General features: G+C 37.2%; 1 protein-coding gene and 1 long non-coding RNA gene across 4 annotated transcripts in view; one reads left to right on the forward strand and one right to left on the reverse strand.

The window, feature by feature from the left end:
* HNMT (histamine N-methyltransferase) overlaps positions 1-26,007 on the forward strand; it is a 49,279-nt gene extending 23,272 nt beyond the window's left edge. Inside the window, exons 1-5 of one of the 2 annotated variants that reach the window (XM_063712578.1) lie at positions 3,233-3,468; positions 12,373-12,480; positions 13,524-13,654; positions 16,308-16,401; positions 25,125-26,007. In XM_063712578.1, coding sequence (XP_063568648.1) covers positions 3,414-3,468; positions 12,373-12,480; positions 13,524-13,654; positions 16,308-16,401; positions 25,125-25,480 — 744 coding nt within the window. In that variant the 5' untranslated portion in view covers positions 3,233-3,413 and the 3' untranslated portion in view covers positions 25,481-26,007. 2 annotated transcript variants of the gene reach the window in all.
* Positions 1-26,680, reverse strand: part of LOC129057974 (uncharacterized) — an 84,199-nt gene that overhangs the window by 39,408 nt on the left and 18,111 nt on the right. For both annotated transcript variants that reach the window (XR_010135981.1, XR_010135982.1), the window contains 3 exons: positions 22,703-22,801; positions 18,878-19,167; positions 18,168-18,221 (listed from right to left, as the gene is read on the reverse strand). This is a non-coding gene — a long non-coding RNA (uncharacterized LOC129057974). The remainder of the gene's footprint in view (positions 1-18,167; positions 18,222-18,877; positions 19,168-22,702; positions 22,802-26,680) is intronic.

Raw genomic sequence — 26,680 nt, forward strand, 5'->3', positions numbered from 1 at the left:
CAATAATTTAGATCAGGAAAGACAAGTGTGTTTTATCTGTGTTGCCAACTCCAGTCAATTGATGGGTAGTTAGTGTCTGGAGGATTCTCATGCTGCTTCTGGGCTCTGTGGGAAAGACCACTAAGATTATCAGCTATGAGTGGTAGAGTTTTAGATGTGTAGGAGTTAGCCAGTTGAAGTGAAGAAGTGAGGGAGAGCTTTTTAGGCAGAGGAGAAAGCATGGGAGAGGATGGTACATAAAGGAAAGAGGGTAGAATGCAAGCAATTCAGGGCTCCTGGAGCCACAAAATTCAGAATATAAAACTGTGAGTGATGAGAATAAAGACCAGGCCAAATAGTCTATGTTTAGTAGAGCAGCTTGACCTTCATCCATTTCATAGTCACTAGAAGATTTTAAGCAGGGAAGTGATGGGTTTGCTTAGCAGGGTTTAAAATGGTTATCATGGTAAGTGCTTTGTGGAATACAAGACCAGAGGTAGGCTGACCTTTGAGGATATTATTTCAGTATTCCAAAGATGAATAATTACTAGAAGCTCATAGTTTACTTTAGGGTTTACTTTTGGTGTTGTATTCCATGGGTTTAAACAAATGTATAGTGACATGTATCCACCATTATAGTATTATACAGAGTAGTTTTACTGCCCCCAAAATCATCTATGCTCCACCCCTTCACCTCCACCCCTCAGCCCCTGGCAACCACTGATCTTTTCACTGTTTCCATAATTTTGTCTTCTCCAGAATGTCATCTAGTTGAAATCATACAGCATGTAACTTTTTCAGATTGGCTCCATTCAGATAGTAATATGCATTTAAGTTTCTTCCATGTCTTTTCATGGCTTAGTAACTCATTTCTTTCTTGTGCTGAATGATATTCTACTGTCTGCATGTACCACAGATTTTTTGTTTGTTTGTTCTTTTACTTACCAGTTTATATGCTGAAGGACACTCTTGGTTACTTCCAAGCTTTGGCAATTACAAATAAAGCTAATAAACATCTATGTGCAGATTTTTGTGTGACTATAAGTTTTCAACTCCTTTGGGTAGAAACCAAGGAGCTTGATTACTGAATCATATGGTAAGATTATGCTTAATCTTTTAAGAAACTGACAAACTGTATTCCAAAGTGGACCCAAAGTTACCTTTCCCACCAGCAGCAAATGAGAGTTCCTGTTGCTCCACATCTTTCCCAGCAATTATTGTCATTAGTGCTCTGGATTTTGGCCCTTCCAGGTGTCTAATGATATTTCATTAATGTTTTAATTTGCATTTCATTGATGGCATATGATATGAAATATCTCTTTATATATTTATTTGCCATCTGTATATCTTCTTTGGTGAGGTGTTTAGGTCTTTGGCCCAATTGTTAATTGGGCTGGTTGTTTTCTTATTGTTGAGATTTAAGAGTTCTTTGTATATTTTGGATAATAATCCTTTATCAGATATGCTCTTTTCAATTATTTTCTTTCATGCCTGTCATCTCATTCTCCTGACATTTTCTTTTGCTGAGCAGAAGTTTTTAATTTTAATAAAGTTCAGCTTATTAATTACTTATTTCATAGATTATGCCTTTGGTTTCTATTTAAAAAGTCATCGCCACACCCAAGGTCATCTAGGTTTTCCTCTGTTATATTTTAGGAATTTTACAGTTTTATGTTTTACACATAGTTCTATGATTCATTTTGAATTAATTTTTGTGAAGGATGTAAGGTCCGTGTCTAGATTCATTTTTTTGCAGGTGGGTATCCAGTTGTTGCAGCACCATTTGTTGAAAAGACTATCTTTGCTCCATTGTATTGCCTTTGCTCCCTTGTCAAAGATCAATTGACTATATTTATGTGGGTCTATTTCTGGTCTCTCTATTCTGTTCCACTGATCTATCTGTCTATTCTTTTGCCATTACCAGGCTGTTTTGATTCATATAGCTTTATAGTAAGTCTTGAAGTCAGATAGTGTCGGTTGTCCAACTTTATTCTTCTCTTTCAATATTATATTGGAGATTATGGGTATAAATTATTTTTTAAAAATACATGTCTCCTATTTCTGAGGGATACTGAAAAGCAAATCATGTAGAATACAATGTCAAGGAATATTTTATTTTATGATTTTATATCTTATGGATATGTATATATACACACATATATTTATATGTACATACATATGTATATATTCTGAGGGAAAAACTCAAATATTTTCCTCTGCTCTCACACCACAACAATCAACACAGAAGACTTCTGTGACCAAATGCATGAGCTTTTTTTTCTCCCAACACCAAGCAGCAGATACCACCAGGTATCTTCCAATTCAATTCAATTCTGATGCTGTCTGCCTGAAAATAATGTCAGATCCCACAGGTTGAGGGCTCAGTCCCACAAGACTGTCCCCTTTCAGATACCAGTTGCAAGTTTGGGCCTCCAGAACTTCAGAGCAGCCAGCTTCAAGCTGAGGTTTCTATGACCCCTCTTTGGGTTTGATTAATTTATTAAAGTGGTTCACAGAACTCAGGGAAACTGGCTTACATTTGCTGGTTTATTATAAAAGATGTTACAAAGGCTAAAGATGAAGAGATGCATAGGGTAAGGTATGAGAAAAGGTACACAGAGCTTTCATGCTCTGCCTGGATATGCTACCTGCCAGGAGCCTACACATGTTCACTATCTGGAAGCTCTTCAAATCCTGTTCTCTTGGGCCTTTTATGAAAACTTCATTGGACAACCATGTAGTAATGTGATTGGACAAAAAGGTTATAATCTAATGCTGATAGGCTGAGTGGGAAACCCAGTGAGGCCTCTCTGTTCAGATTCTTCTTGACCTCTCTGTGCAGCATTAATTCCTCTAGGATATGGGACAGGACCTCCTCTGAAATGAGGTCTTATGACCCTCAATCACAAAGGTGGAAACATGTTATAGTCCTGCCTTGTGTAGGTGAAAGGTTTTCTGAGGTCTGCTCCTGAGGCCAAAAGCACCATAACATTATAATAAAAGACTATTAACAAAGGCTATGGGAATCATAAGCCAGGAGCCATAGATAAAAACATATATATATATATATAAAATAATATCACACACATATATCGATATATGCATATACACACATTTCTATAAAGATACATATATGTATGTAAATAGATAGAAGTAGATATTTATATAGCTAGATATAGATATAGATAATTGTATTATTTCTTACATATATATCACAATAAGAAATACTATACCTATTATAAAAATAACACAGGGCGGGGCCAAGATGGCCGACTAGAAACAGCAGCGTTTGGAGGCTCCCATTGAAAAAAAACATAATAAGCTTGTGAATACTTCACCAGTAACCAAGGCATCCAGGTTCTCTCATCAGAACTGACTAGGAGGTTGGTGTGACGCACGGAGAGAAAGAAGAACAGTGTGGTGTGGCAGCCCACATGAGAGCCACATGGAGTGGGGAAGCCCCCTCCCCCCAACCAAGGGAGGCAATGGGTGAGTGTGCTTTTTCCACAGAACTGTGCAACCCACAGATTGGAAGATCCCACTTGTGAACCCACACCACCAGGGACTAGCGTCCCAACCCAGGAATGCACAGACTCTTAGCTTCTCAGTTGGAAGGAATCTGCTTAAGCCTACGGAACTCCTGGAGGGAGAGGTGACCAGCACTGGCTGTGGCTGCCTGCTGTCAAAGCTATTTGAGCTCCTTGGGGGAGGAGCAGCAGCCAGTACTGGGATTTGCATCTGCCTAACACAAAGCTCCCTGGGCAGGGGAAGGGAGGCACCCATCTCTATAGCCCCAGGCTGTGCTTTTCCCCTGTTGGAGACAGGGAGGCTGGACGGCTTGGTCCCAAGACTTGTCCCTCACAGTCCAACACACCAGCTTGCAGTCTGTGGCCAGAGTGCCTCTTCAGGCCTGACCCTGACCCATCCTTCCTCATTGGGTGAGGCTTCCCTGCCCCAACTCCAGTAACACCAGCCAGAGGCTCAGGGACAGAACCTGCATCTCCCTGGTCCTGTGTCCCTAGGGGGAGGGATGGCTGCAGTCTCTGTGGACCAGCAGACTTAGCCTTTCCTCCTGGTAGTTCTGAGGAATCCAGGCAGCCCAGACAAGTGGGTTTCCCACAAGTGAGGCACTGTGTTAAACAGGTTCTGTTCCCCATGCCACCCAACTGGGTGAGACCCTCCAATAGAGGTTGTCAGACACCCTATACAGGACTGCTCCCTACTGGCATCAGGCTGGTGCCCCTCAAGGTCAGAAGTCCCAGAAGAAGAAGCAGGCACTCATCTTTGCTGTTCTCCAGCCTCTTTGGGTGACATCTCCAGGCACAGGAGTGAATCAGATAAATAGGTCCTGAAGTGAACCCCCAGCAAACTGCAGCAGCCCTGCAGAAGAGGGACCTAACCATTGAAAGAAAAACAAACAAGCAGAAAGCAACAACAACAGCATCAACAACAAGAGCAACAAAAAGTCTCCACAAAAACCCCATCCAAGGGTCAGCAGCCTCAAAGACCAAAACTAGACAAACTCACGAAGTCGAGAAAGAATCAATGAAACAATGCTGAAAACCCAAAAGGTCAGAGTGCCTTTTCTCCTCCCAATGATTTCAACCTTTCTCCATCAGGGTCACAGAACTGGAGGGAGGATCAGATGGACAAATTGATGGAAGTAGGCTTCAAAAGATGGGTAATAAAAAACTACACTGATCTAAAGGAGCATGTCCTAACCCAATGCAAAGAAGCTAAGAACCTTGATAAAAGGTTAGAGGAATTGCTAACTAGAATAACCAGTTTAGAGAGAAGCATAAACAACATGATGGAGCTGAAAAACACAGCATGAGAACTTCCTGAAGCATACACAAGTATCAATTGCTGAATCAACCAAGTGGAAGAAAGAATATCAGAGTCTGAAGACCACCTTCCTGGAATAAGGCACGCAGACAAGACTAGAGAAAAAAGAATGAAAAGGAATGAACAAAGCTTCCAAGAAATATGGGACTTCATAAGAAGACCAAACCTACAATTGATTGGAGTACAAGAAGGAAATGGAGAGAATGGAAACAAGCTGGAAAACACACTTCAGGATATTATCCAGGAGAACTTCCTCAATCTAGCAAGACTGCCAACATGCAAATTCAGAAAATACAGAGAACATCATTAAGATACTCCACAAGAAATTCAACTCCAAGACACATAATCATCAGATTGAAGATGGAAATGAAGAAAAATTGTTAAGGGCAGCCAAAGAGAAAGGCCAGGTCACCTACAAAGGGAAACCCATCAGACTAACAACAGACCTCTCAGCAGAAACTCTACAAGCCAGAAAAGATTGGAGGCCAATATTCAACATTCTTAAAGAAAAAAAAAAATTCAACCTAGAATTTCATATCCAGCCAAACTAGCTTCATAAGCAAAGGAGAAATAAAATCCTTTCCAGACAAGCAAATGCTGAGGAATTTTGTTGTCACCAGGCCTGCCCTGCAAGAGCTCCTGAAGGAAGCACTAAACATGGAAAGGAAAAGCCAGTAGCAGCCACTGCAAAAACACATCAAAATATAAAAACCAATGACACTATGAAGAAACTGCAACAACTAGTGTACAAAATAACCAAATAGCAGCATGATGGTAGGGTCAAATTCACACATAATGATACTAACCTTAAATGTAAATGAGCTAAATGTCCCAATTAAAAGACACAGTCTGACAAATCAGATAAAGAGTCAAGACCCATCAGTGTGCTGTATTCAGGAGACCCATCTCATGTGCAAAGACACACATAGGCTCAAAATAAGGGGATGGAGGAAAATTTACCAAGAAAATGGAAAGCAAAAAATAAGCAGGGGTTGCAATCCTAGTCTCTGACAAAACAGACTTTAAACCAACAAAGATCAAAAAAGACAAGGGCATTACATAAGGTAAAGGGAACAATTTGACAAGAAGAGCTAACTATTCTAAATATATATGCACCCAATACAAGAGCACTCAGATTCATAAAACAAGTTTTTAGAGACCTACAAAGAGAGGTATACTCCCAGACAATAATAGTGGGAGACTTTAACACCCCACTGTCAGTATTAGATCAATGAGACAGAAAATTAATAAGGATATTGAGGACTTGAACTCAGCTCTGGATCAAGTGGACCTAGTAAACATCCACAAACCTCTGTACCCCAAATCAACAGAATATACATTCTTCGCAATGCCACTTGGCATTTATTCTAAAATCTACCACATAATTGGAAATAAAACACTCCTTAGCAAATGCAAAAGAACTGAAATCATAACAGTCTCTCAGACCACAGTGCAATCAAATTAGAACTCAGGATTAAGAAACTCACTCAAAACTACACAATTACATGGAAATTGAACAACCTGCTCCTGAATGACTCCTGGGTAAATAATGAAATTAAAGCAGAGATCAAGAAGTTCTTTGAAACCAACAAGAACAAAGAGAAAACATACCAGAATCTCTGGGACACAACTAAAGCAGTGTTAAGAGGGAAATTTATAGCACTTAAATGCCCCCATCAGAAAGCTTGAAGATCTCAAGTTGACACCCTAACATCACAATTAAAAGAGTTATAGAGGCAAGAACAAATGAATCCAAAAGCTGGCAGAAGACGAGAAATAACTAAGATCAGAGAAGAATTAAAGGAGATAGAGATCCAAAAACCCTCCAAACAAAAATCAATGAGTCCAGTAACTGTTTTTTTGAAAAAATTAACAAAATAGATTGCTAGCTAGACTAATAAAGAAGAAAAGAGAGAAGGATCAAATAGACACAATAAAAAATGATAAAGGGTATATCACCACTGACCCCACAGAAATACAAACTACCATCAGAGAATACTATAAACACCTCTACACAAATAAACTAGAAACTCTAGAAGAAATGGTTAAATTCCTGGGCACATACACCCTACTAAGACTAGACCAAGAAGAAGTTGAATCCCTGAATAGACCAATAACAAGTTCTGAAATTAAGGCAGTAATTAATAGCCTACCAACCAAAGAAAGCCAAGACCAGATGGATTCACAGCTGAGTCCTACCAGAAATACAAAGAGGAGCTGGTACCATTCCTTCAGATACTATTACAAATGATTGAAAAGGTGGGACTCCTCCCTAACTCATTTTATGAAGGCAGTATCTTCCTGATAACAAAATCAAGAAGAGACACAACAAAAAAAGGAAACTTCAGGCCAGTATCTCTGATGAATATCGATGGGAAAATCCTCAGTAAAATACTGGCAAACCAAATTCAGCAGCATATTAAAAAAAATTATCCACCACGATCAAGTCAGCTTCATCCCTGGGATGCGAGGCTGGTTCAACATACACAAATCAAAAAACATAATCTATTACATAAACAGAGCGAAAGACAAAAACCACATTATTATCTCAATAGATGCAGAAAAGGCCTTTGATAAAATTAAACATCTCTTCTTGTTAAAAACTCTCAATAAACTAGATATTAATGGAACACATCTCAAAATAATAAAAGCTATTTATGACAAACTTACCCAACCAATATCATATTGAATAGGCAAAAGCTGGAAGCATTACTGTTGAAAACTAGTACAAGACAAGGATGCCCTCTATCACCACTCCTATTCAAGGTAGTAATGGAACTTCTTGCCAGGGCAATCAGGCAATAGAAAGAAATAAAAGGTATTCAAATAGGAAGAGAGGAAGGCGAATTGTCTCTGTTTGTAGACAACATGATTGTATATTTAGAAAACCCCATCATCTCAGCCTAAAAACTTCTTAAACTGATAAGCAACTTCAGCAAAGTCTTAGGATACAAAATCAATGTGCAAAAATCACAGCATTCCTTTACACCAACATTAGACAAACACAAAGCCAAATCATGAAGAAACTCCAAATTACAATTGCTACAAAGAGAATAAAATACCTAGGAATACAGCTAACAAGGGATGCGAAGGACCTCTTCAAGGAGAACTACAAAGCATTGTTCAAGGATATAAGAGAGGATACAATCAAATGGAAAGATATTCCATCCTCATGGATAAGAAGAATCAATATTATGAGAATGGCCATACTGCCCAAATTGATTTGTAGATTCAATGCTATTCCCATCAAACTACCATTGACGTTCTTCACAGAATTAGAAAAAGCTATTTTAAATTTCATATGTAATCAAAGAAGACCACATATAGCCAAGACAATCCTAAGCAAAAGGAACAAAGCTGGAGGCATCATGCCACCTGACTTCAAACTATACTACAAGTCTACAGTAACCAAAACAGCATGGTACTGGTACCAAAACAGACATATAGACCAATGTAACAGAACAGAGGCCTCAGAAATAACACCACACACCTAAACCATCTGATCTTCAACAAACCTGACAAAAACAAGCAACGGGAAAAGGATCTCCTATTCAGTAAATGGTGCTGGGAAAACTGGCTAGCCATATGCAGAAAACTGAAACTGGACCCCTTCCTTACACCTTATACAAAAATTAACTCAAGATGGATTAAAGACTTAAATGTAAAACCCAAAACCATAAAAACCCTAGAAGACAACCTAGGCAATACCATTCAGGACATAGGCATGGGCAAAGACTTCATGACAAAAATGCCAAAAGCAATTGCAACAAAAGCCAAAATTGACAAATGGGATCTAATTAAACTAAAGAACTTCTGCACAGCAAAAGAAACTATCATCAGAGTGAACAGGCAACCTACAGAATGGGATAAAATTTCTGTGCTCTACCCATCTGACAAAGATCTAATATCCAGAATTTACAAGGAACTTAAATGAATTTATAAGAAAAAAACAAACCACCCCATTAAAAACTGGGCAAAAGATATGAACAGACACTTCTCAAAAGAAGACATTTATGTGGCCAACAAACATATGAGAAAAAGCTCAATATCACTGATCACCAGAGAAATGCAAATCAAAACCACCATGAGATACCATCTCAAGCCAGTCAGAATGGCAATTATTAAAACATCAGGAAACAATAGATGCTGACAAGGCTGTGGAGAGATAGGAACACTTTTACATTGTTGGTGGGAATGTCAATTAGTTCAACCATTGTGGAAGACAGTATGGAGATTCCTCAAGAATTTAGAACCAGAAATACCATTTGACCCAGCAATCCCATTGCTGGGTATATATCCAAAGGAATAAAATCATTCTACTATAAAGACACATGCATATGTATGCTCATTGCAGCACTATTTACAATAGCAAAGTCATGGGACCAACCCAAATGCCCATCAGTGATAGACTGGATAAAGAAAATGTGGTGCATATACACCATGTTATACTATGAAGCCATAAAAAAGAATGAGTTCATGTCCTTTGCAGGGACATGGATGACGCTGGGAGCCATCATCCTCAGCAAACTAACAGGAACAGAAAACCAAATACCGCATGTTCTCATTCATAAGTGGCAGTTGAACAATGAGAGCACATGGACACAGAGGGGAGAACAACAGACACCAAGGCCTGTTGGGGGTTGGGGGTGAGGGGAGTGAACATAGAAGACAGGTCAATAGGTATAGCAAACCACCATGGTGCATGTATACCTATGTAACAAACCTGTACATTCTGCACATATATTCCATCCTTTCTCAGAAGAAATAAAAAAAAGCACAGAATGTAAGTGCCTATGAGCACAGTGGTATTATTTATTGTCCAATGTAGGGTACTTTAGAGAGTTAGTTGGAGACAGTAGGTACAATAATGAAAATTATTATAATTTTTGAAATTTGTATGTATTGAACAAGTTTCTCATATTAGTAAATTTATGAAATGTTCTTTTTTAAAAACTACTTCCAAAACTAAAATTCTACTAATGATATTTTATTAAAAATGAACAAGTTAGGACCAAGAAACAAAAGCAGATGGACACTAAGACAACAGGTATAAAATGGAAATGTCCCTGACAAACAAGTATGGTCACCCTACTTATGAGGTCAGAAATAGATTTTATGTTCTAATTGACTCTTAAGGAAATAGTTCCATTATCACCTCTTCTTAAACTTAATTTATTTTTGCCAGGAATCCAGCACACATGAGCTTATACTCTAGAGGCTGTTATGCAAACCAATGGTTTCCATATGTCAATTGTGATTCTAGCATTGTGTCCTCTATCAGTGCCCCAGGGAGAGGGACTGCCTGGCTCTGAACATGTCCCAGACTGTGCTAGATATATTTTGCCAACCAGGCCAACCTGAAATGTCTAGGTCCATCTTTGGAGGAGAGCTCATCAAGCCCTGAGGGGATATAATTGCATTTCAGTTATCTTTTTCAAAATGTTGAATTTGAGATCCTCATAACTGATAATTTTTCATTTAAAATGTATGGCTAGGTTAATATGAGGCAAGAAAATTTTGGTCTCTAGTCTTTTGGGGGCAAGCTGGAATCTATTTCCCATTAGCCCACAGCTATTCTTATCAGCCTTTTGTCTTAGTTATCTTTTTTTCCCTTCAAAATAGTTGCTGAACAGAAGAATAGAAGGCTTTTCATGTCTTTTTAGCGTTTGTTATCTTTCTACTTCTTAGTTGAATGAGTTAGAAGAACAAACAGTGTAGATTTAGACAAATGTGACTTAAACTTCAGGTATATCAATATCCCTTGAATATCAACATACTCAAATCACCTAATCCAGTTGGGAATATTAATAATATCATGGAACTTGCTGTCAGGATTAATGAGATGTTCCAGGTAAAAAGCCTAGCAACAGTGTTTGGTGAACAGTAGGTGGCCAATAATAAATGGCAGCTATAGTCATCAGTGAAGAAATACATGATTTCAAGTAGGTAGGGCTGGCTGTGAAGAAAATTGTCACATAAGTGACTTCATACTCTATTTCAGCTTCCTTTCCACTCTCCCTCCTTCCCCCCACACACACCATGTACACCATCTCCTATTGCCAGTACCTGGGACTCTCATATGCCCCTGGACCGCTGTCTTTTCCTAGTCTAGGATCTTCTGTTCCTGGTTTATCTTCCTCATCTCTTTCCTTCCAGACCTCCAAGTCTTATGACCACTGCTTTTGCTTCCTGCTATGTGCAACCTTCGAAAGGTTCTGTTAATGTCATTTATGCCAAATGTTAAAGACTAACATCATTTTCCTATGCTAATCTTGCCAGGAGGTATTTCCATTTTAATGGAGGTCAACATGATAACCTAATTGAATAAACGTGCAAAACATAAGTTGGAGGCATCAGCAATAGGGAGAGAAGAGATATTTTCAAAGAGATGGACTCAAGATAACAATAAAAATAATGAACAGCTAACATTTATTCAGTGCCAACTTTATTTTGCACTGTGCATTATATGCATTACTTCATTTAACCCTCACAACTAATAAATTAAGTACTATTATTATTTTTATTTTTCTAATTAAAAAAAAAAGAAGCTTGGAGAGGTAAAGCAAATTGCCCAAAGTTGTATACACTGAGTAAGTGAAGAAGACAGGTTTAAAACTCAAGTCCATCTGACTTATTGTCATCTCTCTTACACTATCCCTACAGGCTGAATTTTTCACCAGGGCAGGGATTCTTGCTTGGAGGTCCTGCCTTGCTCAATATTCTAAGAAATTTAGACTGCTAGTAGTTCCAAATATACTCTTCTATTTTCTGTGTGTGCATCTGTCATCTTGTCCCCTGTACCTGCAATCCCTCACTTCCCCACAGTTTCTGGGCTAACTCCCACTTACCTTGGGAGTGACAGAGTTCATGAGTGATCTTCCCCCATGAAGCACCATCACTCTGGCATCATCTCTCGTCCTCTCCCCATATGTTCTCTTCCCTCTTCCTACCTTGAAGAATAGCCCAACTGAGCCAGGGCTATTTCTGTGTCTGTGTCACAGATAATGGTGTTTATGAGGGCAGATAGCTGACACGTTTTTCTTCTTTATTTTACCTGACATATGCTTGTACCCTTTTTTTAATCTGACATTTTTTTTTGTACTCTTCTGGCCTAGCCTACTCTGCCAGTTCTGAGGTGCATTTTTTTTCGTATTTTAATACCTCTGATATCGTTATGCTCTCCAGTTGATAAAATCTTAAAATTATAATTGACAGTGGCTTTTTTCTAACTTGGTGAAACAAAAATAAGGGTTAATTTCCTTCTACAATCAACAGCATCTTTGATTTGATGAAATATAGTGACAGATGTTAAAGATCATATAAATGAATGGATGGCACTCACAGCCCTCCTTGAGTCACATTACTATGCCTACTTAGAACCTAGCTGTTCTGCATCACAGGCATCATGGCAGGGCAGCAGTTGAACATTATTCTTTATTTATGCTAGGCTTTCCTAGTAAAGGTAGGGCAGATAATAAATCGGCTAAAATTGTTTTTAATCATTTCTTGCTGGAATGATGTGACCTGTCCCATATGTTTATCTTCTAGGTGAAATTGATCTTCAAATTCTCTCCAAAGTTCAGGCTCAATACCCAGGAGTTTGTATCAACAATGAAGTTGTTGAGCCAAGTGCTGAACAAATTGCCAAATACAAAGGTACCTGTAACTCCTGGTCCTCTACACCAGATCCTATCCCAAAAGACTTAACTCAAATTGTTCCCTTGAATGATTAATAATATAGTTACTGTGGCACGCTTTTCACAAGCTTATTGGGAGAATAACTGAATTAGTTCTTGGCAGGCATGACTAAACATCTCAAAATGTGAACAATGAATAATAAACTCCCTTTTCTGTTGATGCTTTATCCATTCCCCAGTTGTCATCAATGATTACCTTCTGATGTTTATGCTTAGGTACAGATTCATTCATTGATCCAGAATTACTTAAATCAACCTTAAAGAGCTTATGTTTAGTGGGTTACAGTAAAAGTTCACAAACTTTTCCTGGCAAAGGCCAAATCGTAAATATTTTAGATTCAGAAGGTCAATCCAATCTCTGTAACAACTAATCAACCTGCCATGTGCCACAAAGGCAGCCAAAAAAAAAATAGGTAAACTAACAAGCATGGGTGTGTTTGAATAAAACTTTATTTGTAAACACTAAAATTTGAATTTCATATCATTTTCACATATGAATTAGCATATATGAATGATGTGTTTTTTAAATCATTCAAAAATATAATGACATGAAACATGAATGGCAGTGACACAAAGTCAGGAAGTAGAACAATACATGTTTTTAGCTTGCAATTCATACAAAAATAAGTAGCAGGCTAGATATAGTCCCTGGACTGTAGTTTGCCTACTCCTGAATTATACAAACATATGATCTGTTTCCAATTCACTTTCCATTGATAAAATTCACCAGTTGATCCTTCATTAATACTAAGACAATATAACCTATGTCTGCCCAGGGTTCTTGTAATTATTTCTTACTGACTGTTTCTTTCACCTCTAATTTCATTAAATACTAGAAAAAAAAAAAGCAGTATGAACTCTCTGGTCTCCCAGACATAAGAAAGAAAAATGTTCTTTCTATCTGTTTGTATATAACATTGATTGCATTAAAATTCTAAATGGAAATGGGTTCCACATTTGCAATTAAAATTGATGGTGTGTCACCTCTTCTCTGTATTTTAGGGCTTGTAGCCAAGACATCAAACCTCGAGAACGTAAAGTTTGCTTGGCATAAGGAGACATCATCTGAATATCAAAGTAGAATATTGGAGAAAAAGGAGCTTCAGAAGTGGGACTTTATTCATATGATTCAGGTGAGAAATATGTATTATACTATATACTCAGAAAGAAGACTTTTCAGATATATATAATGAATACCTACTATTCTAACTTTTAAAAGGAAAATGAAAATCTTCTAATTTCTAATTTGACAAGTGACCATGATCTGCCCAAATAAAGGATAAAGATGTTTATTATACTAAAATTCTCTTTAACATTCAAAAAACCAGTTTTCTCTAATCAAAATACCTCTACAGTTATCCATTTTAAAAAATGTTGGCTTAATTCTTATTTCTTTTTTTGACATGGGAGTCTCACTGTGTCATCCAGGCTGGAGTGCAGTGGCATGATCTTAGCTCACTCTAGCCTCAACCTCCTGAGCTTAAGCAATCCTCCCACTGCAGCTTCCTGGTTAGTTGAGACCACAGGTGTGCACCACCACACCCAACTAATTTTTTATTTTTTGTAGAGATGGGGTCATACTATGTTGCCCAGGCTGGTCTTGAAATCCTGGAGTCAAGTGATCTTCCCACTTCAACCTCCAAAAGTATTGGAATTACAGGTGTGAGCCACTGCACCCAGTCTTTAATTTATTTTTATATCGTTGAATGTTTTTACAGAGATTTGAGAATGATAGCATCATAACATATTCTCTAGTGGCTCTAATGGTTTGGGTGGACCAATGTCCCAAAGTGTTTCTGTAGTGGACATATGGTCAAAGGGGCAGATTACATGATGCCTCAGTTCAATACGTTTTTACTTCCATCATCCAGATCCAACAAACTGACTCACACATGTTATAGAAAGAGAGTGACTATTGAGTAGGTAGCACGGGGCTGGATTTCCAGAGATAACTAATATTTCTGAATAGCATAAAGGATGTATGGGTTTTGGAAGTTGGTTACCATTGGGAAATGTACATATTTTGGCAATACCAATTGATTAACAACAAAACATTATTTTTCTTACTGGTCTACAATGATAGTCACCCCAAAGGAATAAACTTACAAGAAGTCAAAGGAAGAAATACTCCAGTTTTGTCATATACAGGCAATTCTATGTCTCTACTTCTTTAGCTGATGAAATCTTTTGCCTGTCAGGTAGTACTTATCACTGTCCAGGATGCCAAGATATTTCTCTACCAGACTTGCTTTTGTTCCCACTTCCTCACATAACTATTTCATAACTCCCCTCTCTCCTTACTACTCCTGCAGTCTCTCCCAGACCTTTCATTCCGAACGGATGACCTCACTTCATAATGTATAGAGAAAATAGAAACTACCAGATAGAAACTCATTTTTTACCTGCTAACTTTGCAAACATAACTGCATTTGTGCATCATCTCCTTCTTCCATCTTATTGCAAAAACCTCCTCTTATTAAAAACCACTCCCTCTGCTTAACCCTGGATCCCATTCTTTTCTCTGTTATAAATGTTGTGATTTCAGGAATCAGCTTGTCTTTCCTATTTCTCTTAAAACTTCCACGTTTGTTCCTTCTTTCTTATAGCAACTCTGTTTCCCTCTGCATCTCTATCCTGTTCTTCTCTCTCCATCTCGGTCTATGCCCCATTTTTCTGTGCAGCGTCTCTGCCTCTCTGTTACTCATTATAATCCTCACACTCTCATGATACTTTTACAACCTCACTGTCAATTCAGAAAATTTCACTGTCTTTGAGAAAAATTTAAGGTATCATCTATGGCCCACTTCCACATTTCTAGCCAGGTCATATCGTAGATTGTTAGCCATCATATTGATTCACTATATTTGGGTACCTGCCTATGGTCCCTGTGGTGGAAAATGTGGACTGTGGCCCCTAAGGCACCATGAGCCACGCACAGGTCAGGTCCATTTTATTTCATTCATTCATATGAAAGAGGCATAGCTAAAGTACTTTTCCTTTGTGCAATGAATTCTCTAAGGACAGGCTATATGGAATATTGAATTCTTGTCCAACAAAGATGAAGATAAGATATAAGAAGTGTCTATGGGGGTGGGGTCCAAAGATGCAAGCCATGGGGAAAAACTTCCCACTGTCAATGCGTAAGTCCAAGCTCTGTGTTGGGTGGAAAGGCCTGTACTTCACTTGAGATTGATCCAGACTTATTAAAAATGGGTGTCCTGACCCTTAAACACCCTGTGACCAAGAAGATAACCTCATGCTTTATTTAGTCCAACTTCCTACAGAATCTGTCATCATCAGAGCCTGTCACATTTTCTGTGGTTTTAAAAAAGCATCTGTGAGCATATGGAGAAGCTAGTGCAAAGGGCTTAATTGTAAAGTAACGTTCCATGAAATGGGGTCTGTTTTTATGGTGCCGGAACCATTTTTTCCCAGAAGAACTGCAATTCACGAATTATAGAACAAGCATAGGATTCATGTCCCCATGTGGAATGGTGACTAAGTGTCTCCAGCTATAAATGTCTGTGCTATGGAAGCCAGCAAGAGTAAATTTAAAACCATTTGACTCTAGTCAAACAAATATCATACTTTTCCATTTCCCTAAATATTTTCTCACATTATTGTTCTATGTCTTCATGCAACGTCTTTAATCTTTAAATTTCTTAAGTGTTTTCTTGGGTAAAAATTCACTCAACTAGAAAATCAAACTTTCTAGGAGTATCTAGCCCAAGCAATAAAGACTTCAACATAGAGAAGCAGCTCATTTCTCTTTTTCCTCCTTTCTAGATGCTGTATTATGTAAAAGACATCCCAGCTACCCTGAAATTCTTCCATAGTCTCTTAGGTACCAATGCTAAGATGCTCATTATTGTTGTGTCAGGTAAGTTATTTTCATTCAGCCTGAATTTTAAAACAGCAATAGTATGCGTATTCATGGATTCCTGTGTTTGAAAGAAGCTTACATATTTTGTCTTCATTATAAAATTCTTGCCTTGGCCTCTAATCATAGCCAATTAATTTTCACAGTATTAGGGAAGTCATTCACAACAGTTCTCAATTTAGAAGGTATAGTGGAATTAAACATCTGTTTACTTCTTTCTTTTGGGAAAATATGTCTTTGTCTTCTATATATGAATCCTTTTTATATAGCTTAGAGTAAACTCAACTGACAAAAGATTTTAAATGAGACTAAAAATAGTAAACATTTATTTTACCTACTTTGTGTCATTTGAGCGTTTCTTTTCCCTCTATGATGTTTATTAATAAATAAAGGTTTAAATATTTCAGATGTCATCATTTTTAATTGACTTGCATTCTTAGAGCCATGATCAACACTGCTTGCTATAGGTTTTTTCAAATGCCTATCAAAAACAGTTCATTTGTTTTGTTTTGTGTTGGTATTTTATTTTCCAAGGAGGCATGTGAGTATGTCCAGTTGCTGCCAGGGATTTAGTAAGTATCACACAGAGAACACGAGTAAATATTTTTAGATAATGAAACATTGACATTGTTGAGGACAGTATTTATTACTTCTTTCATTCAGAAATCTTTATGGATTGTCTACCAGTACTTACAGGTTGATTTTAGATACACAGCAGACTCTGTCTTCCTAAGGTTATACCAGACCCCATACTTGAACACCGTATGTCACAAAATTGATTTGTTCTTAAATATGAAGAATTGCTTTAAAGATGGCAAACATGGTTATAGCTTGTAATCCTGGGTTTGACCTTATGTGAAAGTTTGGCAATAGAGAGCTCCTGTACACAACCTCTCCTCCAAGGGAACATTTAGATATACTATTTTTATCTCCAGTTAGTTAAAAATACTCATTTATGTGGGAGAGGACTCATTTCCCATTTAGAAGGGCTTATGGAAACTGGACTCATCCTACTAACCTCTCTCTGAGCTAGTAAAGCACTATAAACTGCATTTAGAATTGCAAAATAAACTTAGTTATCAACATTGTAGGCAGCCTATTCTTGATGATATTCATCAATCATACAGAAAAAGTATTGTAGACAGAAATAACAATTCATTGAGAAGTCATGTATTTTTTATCTTAGAATATATTTCATCTCAATGGTAGGTCTAATCTCTTATTTATATTTGGTTTATTCTAACATATTTTCAGAAATTAAGTATCTGAGCACCCAGAAGTTAGCTTTCTATGAGTATATATTACCAATAAGACAAAGCCAGCCTAAAGTTTAGAAGGGAGCATGAATAGTTCACAAGTAACAGAACTGATTAAGTGCCCTTATGGCTACAGTATTCTGCTGGCTGTATCAGGAATGAATTAATTGATGATTATTGGTATCAAGAAATTTGAAGACCAAAATAAACCCAGTGAAATGTGTTATATGTTAATACATGGTGCAAGAATACTGAGGCACTTCTAGCTATGTGAATTTGGTCTCTGCACCTCAGTTTATTCAAGGGCTATTTCTGGACAACCATATCTGCATTATGTTACATCTTTTCATATATGTGGTTCATAAGTACAATCTGTAAATAAGCATTCGTCATAAAAAAAATCAAAAGAAAGGGAGTAAAGACTCAAAAATCAGCTAGCTTTTTTTGAAAAGTATTTTTAGTCAAAAATTATTTAACCAAAGTATTTGATGATGGAAATGTTTTACTCACTTTCTCAATATGCAGTCAACAATTCTTCATTACTGCTTATAGCACAGGAGACAGCTGTTCCAAAGAGGAAAACATTGTTAATAGACATAAGAATGCAACGAATAACATTTGACAGATTATTAAAGAGATTCTAATGATCGCCTTCCTTTACCATATCACTTCTTAGAAGAGATTTACACAGCTATAGCCATCCATTTCTTCCTAAAAGACAAACCACTTAGCAAAAGTAAAAGAAAGATTTCGATATTTTATTTGGGGTTTTCTACGTCTCTCTCTCTCCTAAGCCTAAGAACGTCTTGGCTTTTTTTGCCTCTATTTGTCAGAATGCTAAGAAAATAAATAAATTAAATATGTTAATTTTTTAAAAACCTACTTTTCCCAGTAATGAATACTTTGCAGTGAAAAATAATTCTACCTGAATGAAAAGAGAAATAGAATTGTGAAATATGTTGATCATTGTCATCGATTTAGTAGAAATGGAATGTCCCTAGATTCTCCAGTCCTATGGGCATGTCATACTTTTTTTTTTTTATTACTATTATTATTATTATACTTTAGGCTCTATGGTACTGAACAATGAAAACACATGGACACAGGAAGGGGAACATCAGACTTCAGGGACTATTGTGGGGTGGGGGGAGGGGGGAGGGATAGCATTGGGAGATATACCTAATGCTAGATGACGAGTTGGTGGGCATGTCATACTTAACTCTTAAACATCCAGAGTAAATGACAGAGCTCTCATTTCAAGTAACTTGGGTAATCCATCCCCTCATCATCACTCCTTTACTCCTGAGGGTTCCTGGGGTCAGACGTAAATGCTCCTGGTGATTGCCATCCACTGCGTGCTCCAAGTTCAACTTTTGATTTCTTCTCTCCAAATCTTGCATGTGCTGCAGCCGCCCTTTCTCATCTTGTTTCACATTGCCTTAAACATGGACATAGTCCTACCTCCTTCCTTCTCCAAAACACCATTCTTGCTTTTGACAGACGTTGAGACCTGTGGGGGAGAAAGAGGAACAAAGAACAGAATTCAGCATTAAGGTCCCACTGTGACTCTTTTTCTCACCTTTCTCTTGCTCAATCTGGACACACTTCCGTTGAACCTGCTCTCCTAACTTCTCTCAGTCTTCCCTCATATCCTCTTAGTTCAGTGCTAAGATGCCACCTCCTCATTTTCTATTGCAACTCCCTTTTTTAACTTTTATTTTAAGTTTGGGGGTACATCTGAAGGTTTGTCACATAGGTAAAAGTCTCCAGGGGGGGAGGTTGTTAAACAGATTATTTCATCACCCAGGTATCAAACCCACTACCCAATAATAATCTTTTCTGCTCCTCTTCCTCCTCCCACCCTCCATCCTCAAGTAGACCTCAATGTCTGTTGTTTCCTTCTTTGTGTTCATCAGTTCTCATCATTTAGCTCCCACTTATAATTGAGAACATGCGGTATTTGGTTTTCTGTTTCTGCATTAGTTTTTTAAGGCCAATAGCTTCTGGCTCCATCCATGTCCCCGGAAAAGACATGATCTCTTTATTTTTTATGGCTGCATAGTATTCCATAGTGTATATGTATCACATTTTCTTTAACCACTCTGTCACTGAAGGGTTTTTAGGTTGATTCCATGTCTTTGCTATTGTGAATAATCCTGCAATGAACATTTATGTGCATGTGTCTTTATGACAGAATGATTAATATTCCTCTGGGTATATACCCAGTAATGGGTTTCCAAACTATACTATAGGGGGGTACAATAACCAAACAGCATGGTACTGGTACAAAAACAGGCACATAGACCAATGGAACAGAATAGAGAGACCAGAAACAAGGCCGCACACCTATGACCATCTGATCTTTGACAAAGCTGACAAAAACAAGCAATGGGGAAAAGACTTCCTATTCAATAAATGGTGGTGGGATAACTGGCTAGCTATATGCAGAAGATTGAAGCCAGTCTCCTTCCTTATACTATATACAAAAATCAACTCAATGTGGTTTAAAGACTACCTAAAACTATAAAAACCTGGAAGACAACCTAGGCAATACCATCCTACACATAGGAACAGGCAAAGATTCTGTGACAAAGACACTAAAATCAATAAAACATTGGCAAATGGCATCTCATTAAACTTAAGAGCTTCTGTACAGCAAAAGAAACTATCAACAGAATAAACAGACAACCTACAGAATGGGAGAAAATATTTGCAAACTATGCATTTGACAAAGGTCTAATATCCATCATCTATAAAGAACTTAAATTTACAAGAGAGAAACAACCCCATTAAAACGTGGGCAAAGGACATGAATAAACAATTCTCAAAAGAATCAGAGATATGGCCAAGAAGCATTTGAAAAAAAGCTCAACATCATGGATCATTAGTGAAATGAAAATCAAAACCACAATGAGATACCATCTCATACCAGTCAGAATGACTATTTATTAAAAAGACAAAAAATAACAGATGCTGATGAGGTTGTGGAGTAAAAGGAACACTTATACATTGTTGGTGAGAGTGTAAAGTGGTTCAACCACTATGGAAAGCAGTATGGCAATTTCTTAGAGAGCTAAAAGCAGAACTACCAGTTGACCCAGCAACACTCTTATAGAGTAGTTTAAATCACTTTTGTTCTATTTCTATCACCTAGATAAACCTTTGCACACATGAACTTGTCTTAACAACAACACATTTCCCTGAGATAAATTATTTTGCCCCCCTCAGTGTATGATGAGGGTGATGGTAGTTTCCTATTCTAAAAAAATAGCAATAGTTGCTTTGTTATATTAACATAACCAATAGAAATATCTTGGTCAGCCTTTGGAAAAATAGATCAAGTCTAGTTTCCAACAGGAAACAAATTTGATCACAAGAAATTTCCAATCAGACATTTTCATATCGATGTCAGTGAACACATATAGGAAGGATCCACAAAATTACTACTCATTGTTTTCTTTCAATGATGTAGCTTCAAATCCCTATCTGCTAGACTAGTCAGTGGATAGAAAACAAGTTTGAGAAACCTCATCAGCTGAGGTGTTCCATCTACATCCCTCCTTACCCCTATTTAGGAATCATTGCCTAGCTTGCCTTCTCCACCAGAACTATAATTCTTTAAACCCCATTTTTCATTTACTCAACAGATTGAAACATTTCCTAAAGTTGAATATTGACCCAGAACTTGGAATGTCTATATCACATTGGTTTACACTAAGTTCTGTTTTTATCAAGATTCTTTGGGTCACTTTCTCAATGGAATTTGCCTCATAATTACCTAAAAGGGAAGATGCTTCTGTGTATGTTCATTTGTTTCAGGGTAATATTGTCATCCATAGCTGCTCTCCAATGCAGAAAACTGAATACTCATGGTATATAGGGAGGCATATAGGGAGATTCATCTCTGTTCCTAGCTCTTTGTAAAGACTTTGGCACAGAGACAATACTCAGTAAATATGTTTTAATTGAACTGAATAATTGTTTATTATTTCCGCCTTATGATATCAGAACTACAATAAGCTCTGAATATACATCCAAAAAAAGAGAATATATTTCAGCTAAAACTGACTTTATGAAATCAGAGAACACAGGAAGTTCTGGATATTTGCAGAGGGAGTTTAATAAATAGGAATAAAAGGCTCAATAAAAAAGACACACACACACACACACACACACACACTGCAAATGGAAGCAGCCAGACAAAAGCAATAAAGAACAAACAACTAAAACTATTTGTGTATTTTTAGGGAAAGAAAAAGAAATTGAAATCAGAATTAAATGACAACATTTACTGGTCAGCTTATGGAAATATATGCTGCTTGATGGAAATCAACCTTTGTGTTTCTAAATATCCATTACAGAATTACCCCAACTCAAGAGATAGACATTTAGTGATAACTAGTAGAAGTTCCTGATAATGGAGATGAAAGAAATTTGACTTGGGGATAAAAAAGAAGGGACATAAGAACAAGAGAGTTGGATTTCTTAAAAAAATGTGGAGTATCCCACACTAAAATCATATCAAAGAAATGTTTTTTTCTGCAAATATTATAGCCAAGCATCAATTGGGAGGGTTGCTATTTAAAAGGCAGCCTGTCTGGTTAAGGGAGATGAGCCAGAAGGAGATCACTGAAGCTTTCTGTCTGTCCTCTCCTTACCTGAGTAAGGAAGGAGGCAAATCATTGTGTGTTATTTTTAGTGCAGTGAGAAAAAAATAATCTGGTTTATATCATGTTGAAAACAAAAGTAACACCATATGTTGTGCCCACCGAGAGCCATTATGATAATGCATCAGTCGGGAAGTGCATAATTGCTCAGCTCAGAAATGGCACCGAGTCACAGTACTGACACCAGCAAATTTTCTGCAATTAGTGTTTGGTTCTTTTTTCTCTGCCAGGTTAAAAATAATAATAATGATGATAACAGAGCCTCTCTTCAACCACTGAAATGCTGATTTTCTTGTAATGTCTTGTTTGCTGGCAAACTCTTATTTAGGAAGACAATCCACTGTCTTTGGAATAAAAGATTTTTTAATAAATACTTACAACCTTCATTTATTTTCATTGAACAGAGGTTTTATTCTTTCTGCTTCATTCCAATTCCACCTTCTCCTAGAGCATATCCTGCAGTTACCTCTCCCTCTTCTGAAATATAAGTAGAACATCAATTATCCTAGGCTATTTATTATTTAGCCTAGTATTTGTCTTGGTTCATCTCTTGAGTTTAATTAAATCTGGGAACTTTAGCTTAATCCATGCATGAGAGCCAAGGGTCTTTGAGCATTCTGTAATCTTATGCAGAACTGTGTAGGTATGTATTGTTTGTGTATTTTTCTGGAGAGTCAGTTACTCTCATTAGATCATAAAGGGGACTTGGGAACCAAAAGTATCTCAAGACATTTAATCCTAGAAGCACAAAGAAAGTATAAGTTGTCTCTTATATTGCTTTTGCCAAATCCAGTTTAACACTTCAGTAACGTTAACTATTGTGTCATGGTTCTAACGGTCTTTATTAACTCAGTGAATCCTTGTAGCAGTCTATAAATGGATTACATTATCACCCGTGTTTTACAGATGATAGAACTGAGACACAGGTTCATAAAGTTGGTAAGAAGGAAAGCCAGGCTTCATACTCAGGCAGTTGGGTTTTAGAGACCATGCTCTTTATTACTGCCTGTACTGACTGTATAATGTAATATGCATGTATCAGAAGGCCCATAAATAGAAACTCATTATTATTATTATAGATTTCTGAATAGCAGGCTTGCTTTTTTAGTCTCAAGATTGCAATCAGTGGAAATACACTGGCAAACTAATTCATGTATTTTATAAGCACTTATGACACATCTTTCATGTGCATACCATTATGCAATAATTCACTTAAATTATCTCATGTAATGCTTGTAGTCGCTCAAGGTAAGTTTGATAATCCCCATTTTACAGATGAGGAGATTTAAGTTCTGAGAGGCTAGATAACAAGCCTCATCTCGTTCATAAAGCATCAGAAGAAGAGTTCAGCTCATGTCTGTCTCCCTCAGATAAGGTATTCCGTAGCTTCTCTGCAGGGCTAGAATTTCAATTAAATACTACAAACATTGCTAAAAGGTCTTCTAAACCTGGGGACAAGATTTATAGAAATCCACCTAGTTATTGTCAGTCCAAGGCAGCATCTTTTTTTTTATATACGGATGAGAGTAAAAAATCATTGATTTCAGTAAATCATCATTTACTGTGCTCTTTCTTTCCATTTTAATTGTTACTGTTAAAGATTCTTGTCTGAATTCCAGACTAACAACTACCTTCCTCATATCACCACCTGAATGTCCAGTAGGTATCTCAAATCTATATTCCTGAAACCAGAGGCCTGATGATACAAAACTGCTCGTCCTTCATTCTTTTCCTCTCCAACAATGACAATTCTGTCTTCTCAGGTGCCCTCACAGAAATTACTGGGGTCATCACTGATTCTTTCTTTTTACCCATATCCTACATCCAAATCGTTGGCGAGCCCTGTTGGATCTAAGAGTATAACACATAAAAACTCCCACCACGTCTCTTCACCTCCCAGCTCACTGGTCTGTGGGACCCACCCCCACCTATCCCCCAGGTGATTACAGTAGCCTTCTCGCTGTTCTCCCCACCTCTGCCCTTATGCTCCAGTACTCTCTTCGCATCGGTGAGGCCAGGGTGACTTATTAAATGTATATTGAGTCATTCTAATGTGCTGTTCCATACAGAAACCATGTTTTAGTAGTGAAGTTGAAACTGAAATTAATTTAAATGAATTAAACTTAAAATTGAGGTCTTCAGTAACACTTGAAACTCAAGTCCTAAGCCACCTTTCAAGTGCTCCATAGCAACAAGTGGTGAGTGACAATCCTGCTGGACAATGCAGATATAGAATGTGTCCATTGGTTCAGAAAATTCTATCAGACAGCATTACGGTCTGGGCCCCACTGGGCCCCAAGTGATCTGGTTCCTTCATCCACTCCCCACCCCTAATCTCTCCAACCTCATCTCTTTCCCCTCTGCCCTCACTCATTCAGCTCCAATTTCACTGGCTTCCTGGCTAGTTCTTTAATGGGCCAAGTATCATCCTGCTTCAGGTCCTTTGCAGCTGCTCATCTCTCTCCTGGAGTCATCTTCCCCCTGATATCTCCATGGCTTGCTGTCAGGTCTCTGCTCAAATGTCAGGTTGTTAGACAGACTCTGTGACCACCCTAGTTAAAACAGCAGCCCATCAAAGTCTTTAACCCTCTTAGCATTTACTCAGATTACTTTTTCATTTAGCATTGATCACCATATATTTACTTATTTTTCTCTCTCCTCCCATACTGCTTGAAATATGAGATGCACAAAAAGGACAAGATTATTATTTTGTTCTATTCTAAGCATCTAGTGTACTTTCTGGCAGACTGCAAATGAAAGAAAGAATAAATGAAAGCATGAATTGTGTTTTATTGCACAGGAAGCAGTGGCTGGGACAAGCTGTGGAAAAAGTATGGATCACGCTTTCCCCAGAATGACCTCTGCCAGTATGTCACATCAGATGACCTCACTCAGATGCTGGACAACCTAGGGCTTAAGTATGAGTGCTATGACCTTTTTTCCACCATGGACATATCTGACTGCTTTATTGATGGTAATGAAAATGGAGACCTGCTTTGGGATTTTTTGACCGAAACCTGCAACTTTAATGCCACAGCACCACCTGATCTCAAAGCAGAGCTTGGGAAAGATCTACAAGAGCCTGAATTTAGTGCTAAGAAAGAGGGGAAGGTTCTTTTTAATAATACTCTGAGTTTCATAGTGATTGAGGCATAACTATCAATCACAAAAGTATATTCAAAAATTATATTTTGAACAACTCGGATCACTCATTTTTTCCACATTAAAATCACAAACTCATCCATTAATGTAGATAAAGCACTGTTTGGATATGAGATGTAGCAAATTCCAAGACATGATTGGACTTCCATTTGGAATCATATGGGATACTGCTGGTCTTATGCTGTCCCTCCTCCAGGTAGAGAGACCAAATGCAGGCTCAACATAACATAAGCTAGAAAAATTAGACGACTGAATTTCCATGGCATATTGATAATAAAATTCATTCCACTTGCTGATTGTCTGAAATTTTCTAGAATACTAATAAAATATATACTATAGATTCTTTATTAGTGAAGTATGCACTAATCAATACTTTGAACACAAAGCCTGTGTTACTGATTTGGCCGTTTTGTGAAGAAACATTTATCTTTGTATGTTCTTCTATTGTGCTTTCTATCTTATTTTTATTAATTTGTAAGAGTAAGCACCTTTAGAATATTAAAAATTAATTCTTTATCACATGTTGTCATTTCTTCCCATTGTGTTTTCTCTTGTAATTTTATCTGTGAATAGCTTTTTGTTTGTCTTTTTGATATACTGAAGTTTTCTATTATATTCAGCCAAATTTTTTTTTTTAAGTCTGGGCTTCTGATACATTTTAAAAGACCTTCTAAAACCAAGGTTTTAGAATACTAACATTTTATCAAAATAATATTATAGTTTTGCTTTTTTTAAAAAATGAAATCTGTAATATGTTTGAAATTTAGATAAGTATAAACAGTGAGAACAAACTGTTTCCCCTCAAAATAATAGCCAGATGTATAAACAAAATTTATTGAAGAACAAAAAAACACAAAACTAAAACCTGTTCTAGCTTAAAATGCACCTTTTACCAGATTTCTAGGAATTGGGTAAATGCAAGGTTCTAGGAATTGGGTAAATGCAAGTTTCTAGAAAATCTTCAATGCATTTTGATACTTTATAGTTTCTTATGTCACTCTCAAGACCTCCTATAAGACCAAGAGTCATCTTTGGACTGTAGGATTTCAGGGGGTTTTTAAAAACAAAACCTTCAAACCATGTTTGATGGTTTGATGTTTCTTATTTTTAATAATAACCCTCTGTTATTTTTGACATAAACAGTCAAATAAATAATAAATAAACATTTTAAGTGTGTAAATAATTAGTACTCCC

This window comes from Pongo abelii, chromosome 11 (genome assembly GCF_028885655.2).
Source record: "Pongo abelii isolate AG06213 chromosome 11, NHGRI_mPonAbe1-v2.0_pri, whole genome shotgun sequence".
NCBI classification, from domain to species: Eukaryota; Metazoa; Chordata; class Mammalia; order Primates; family Hominidae; genus Pongo; species Pongo abelii.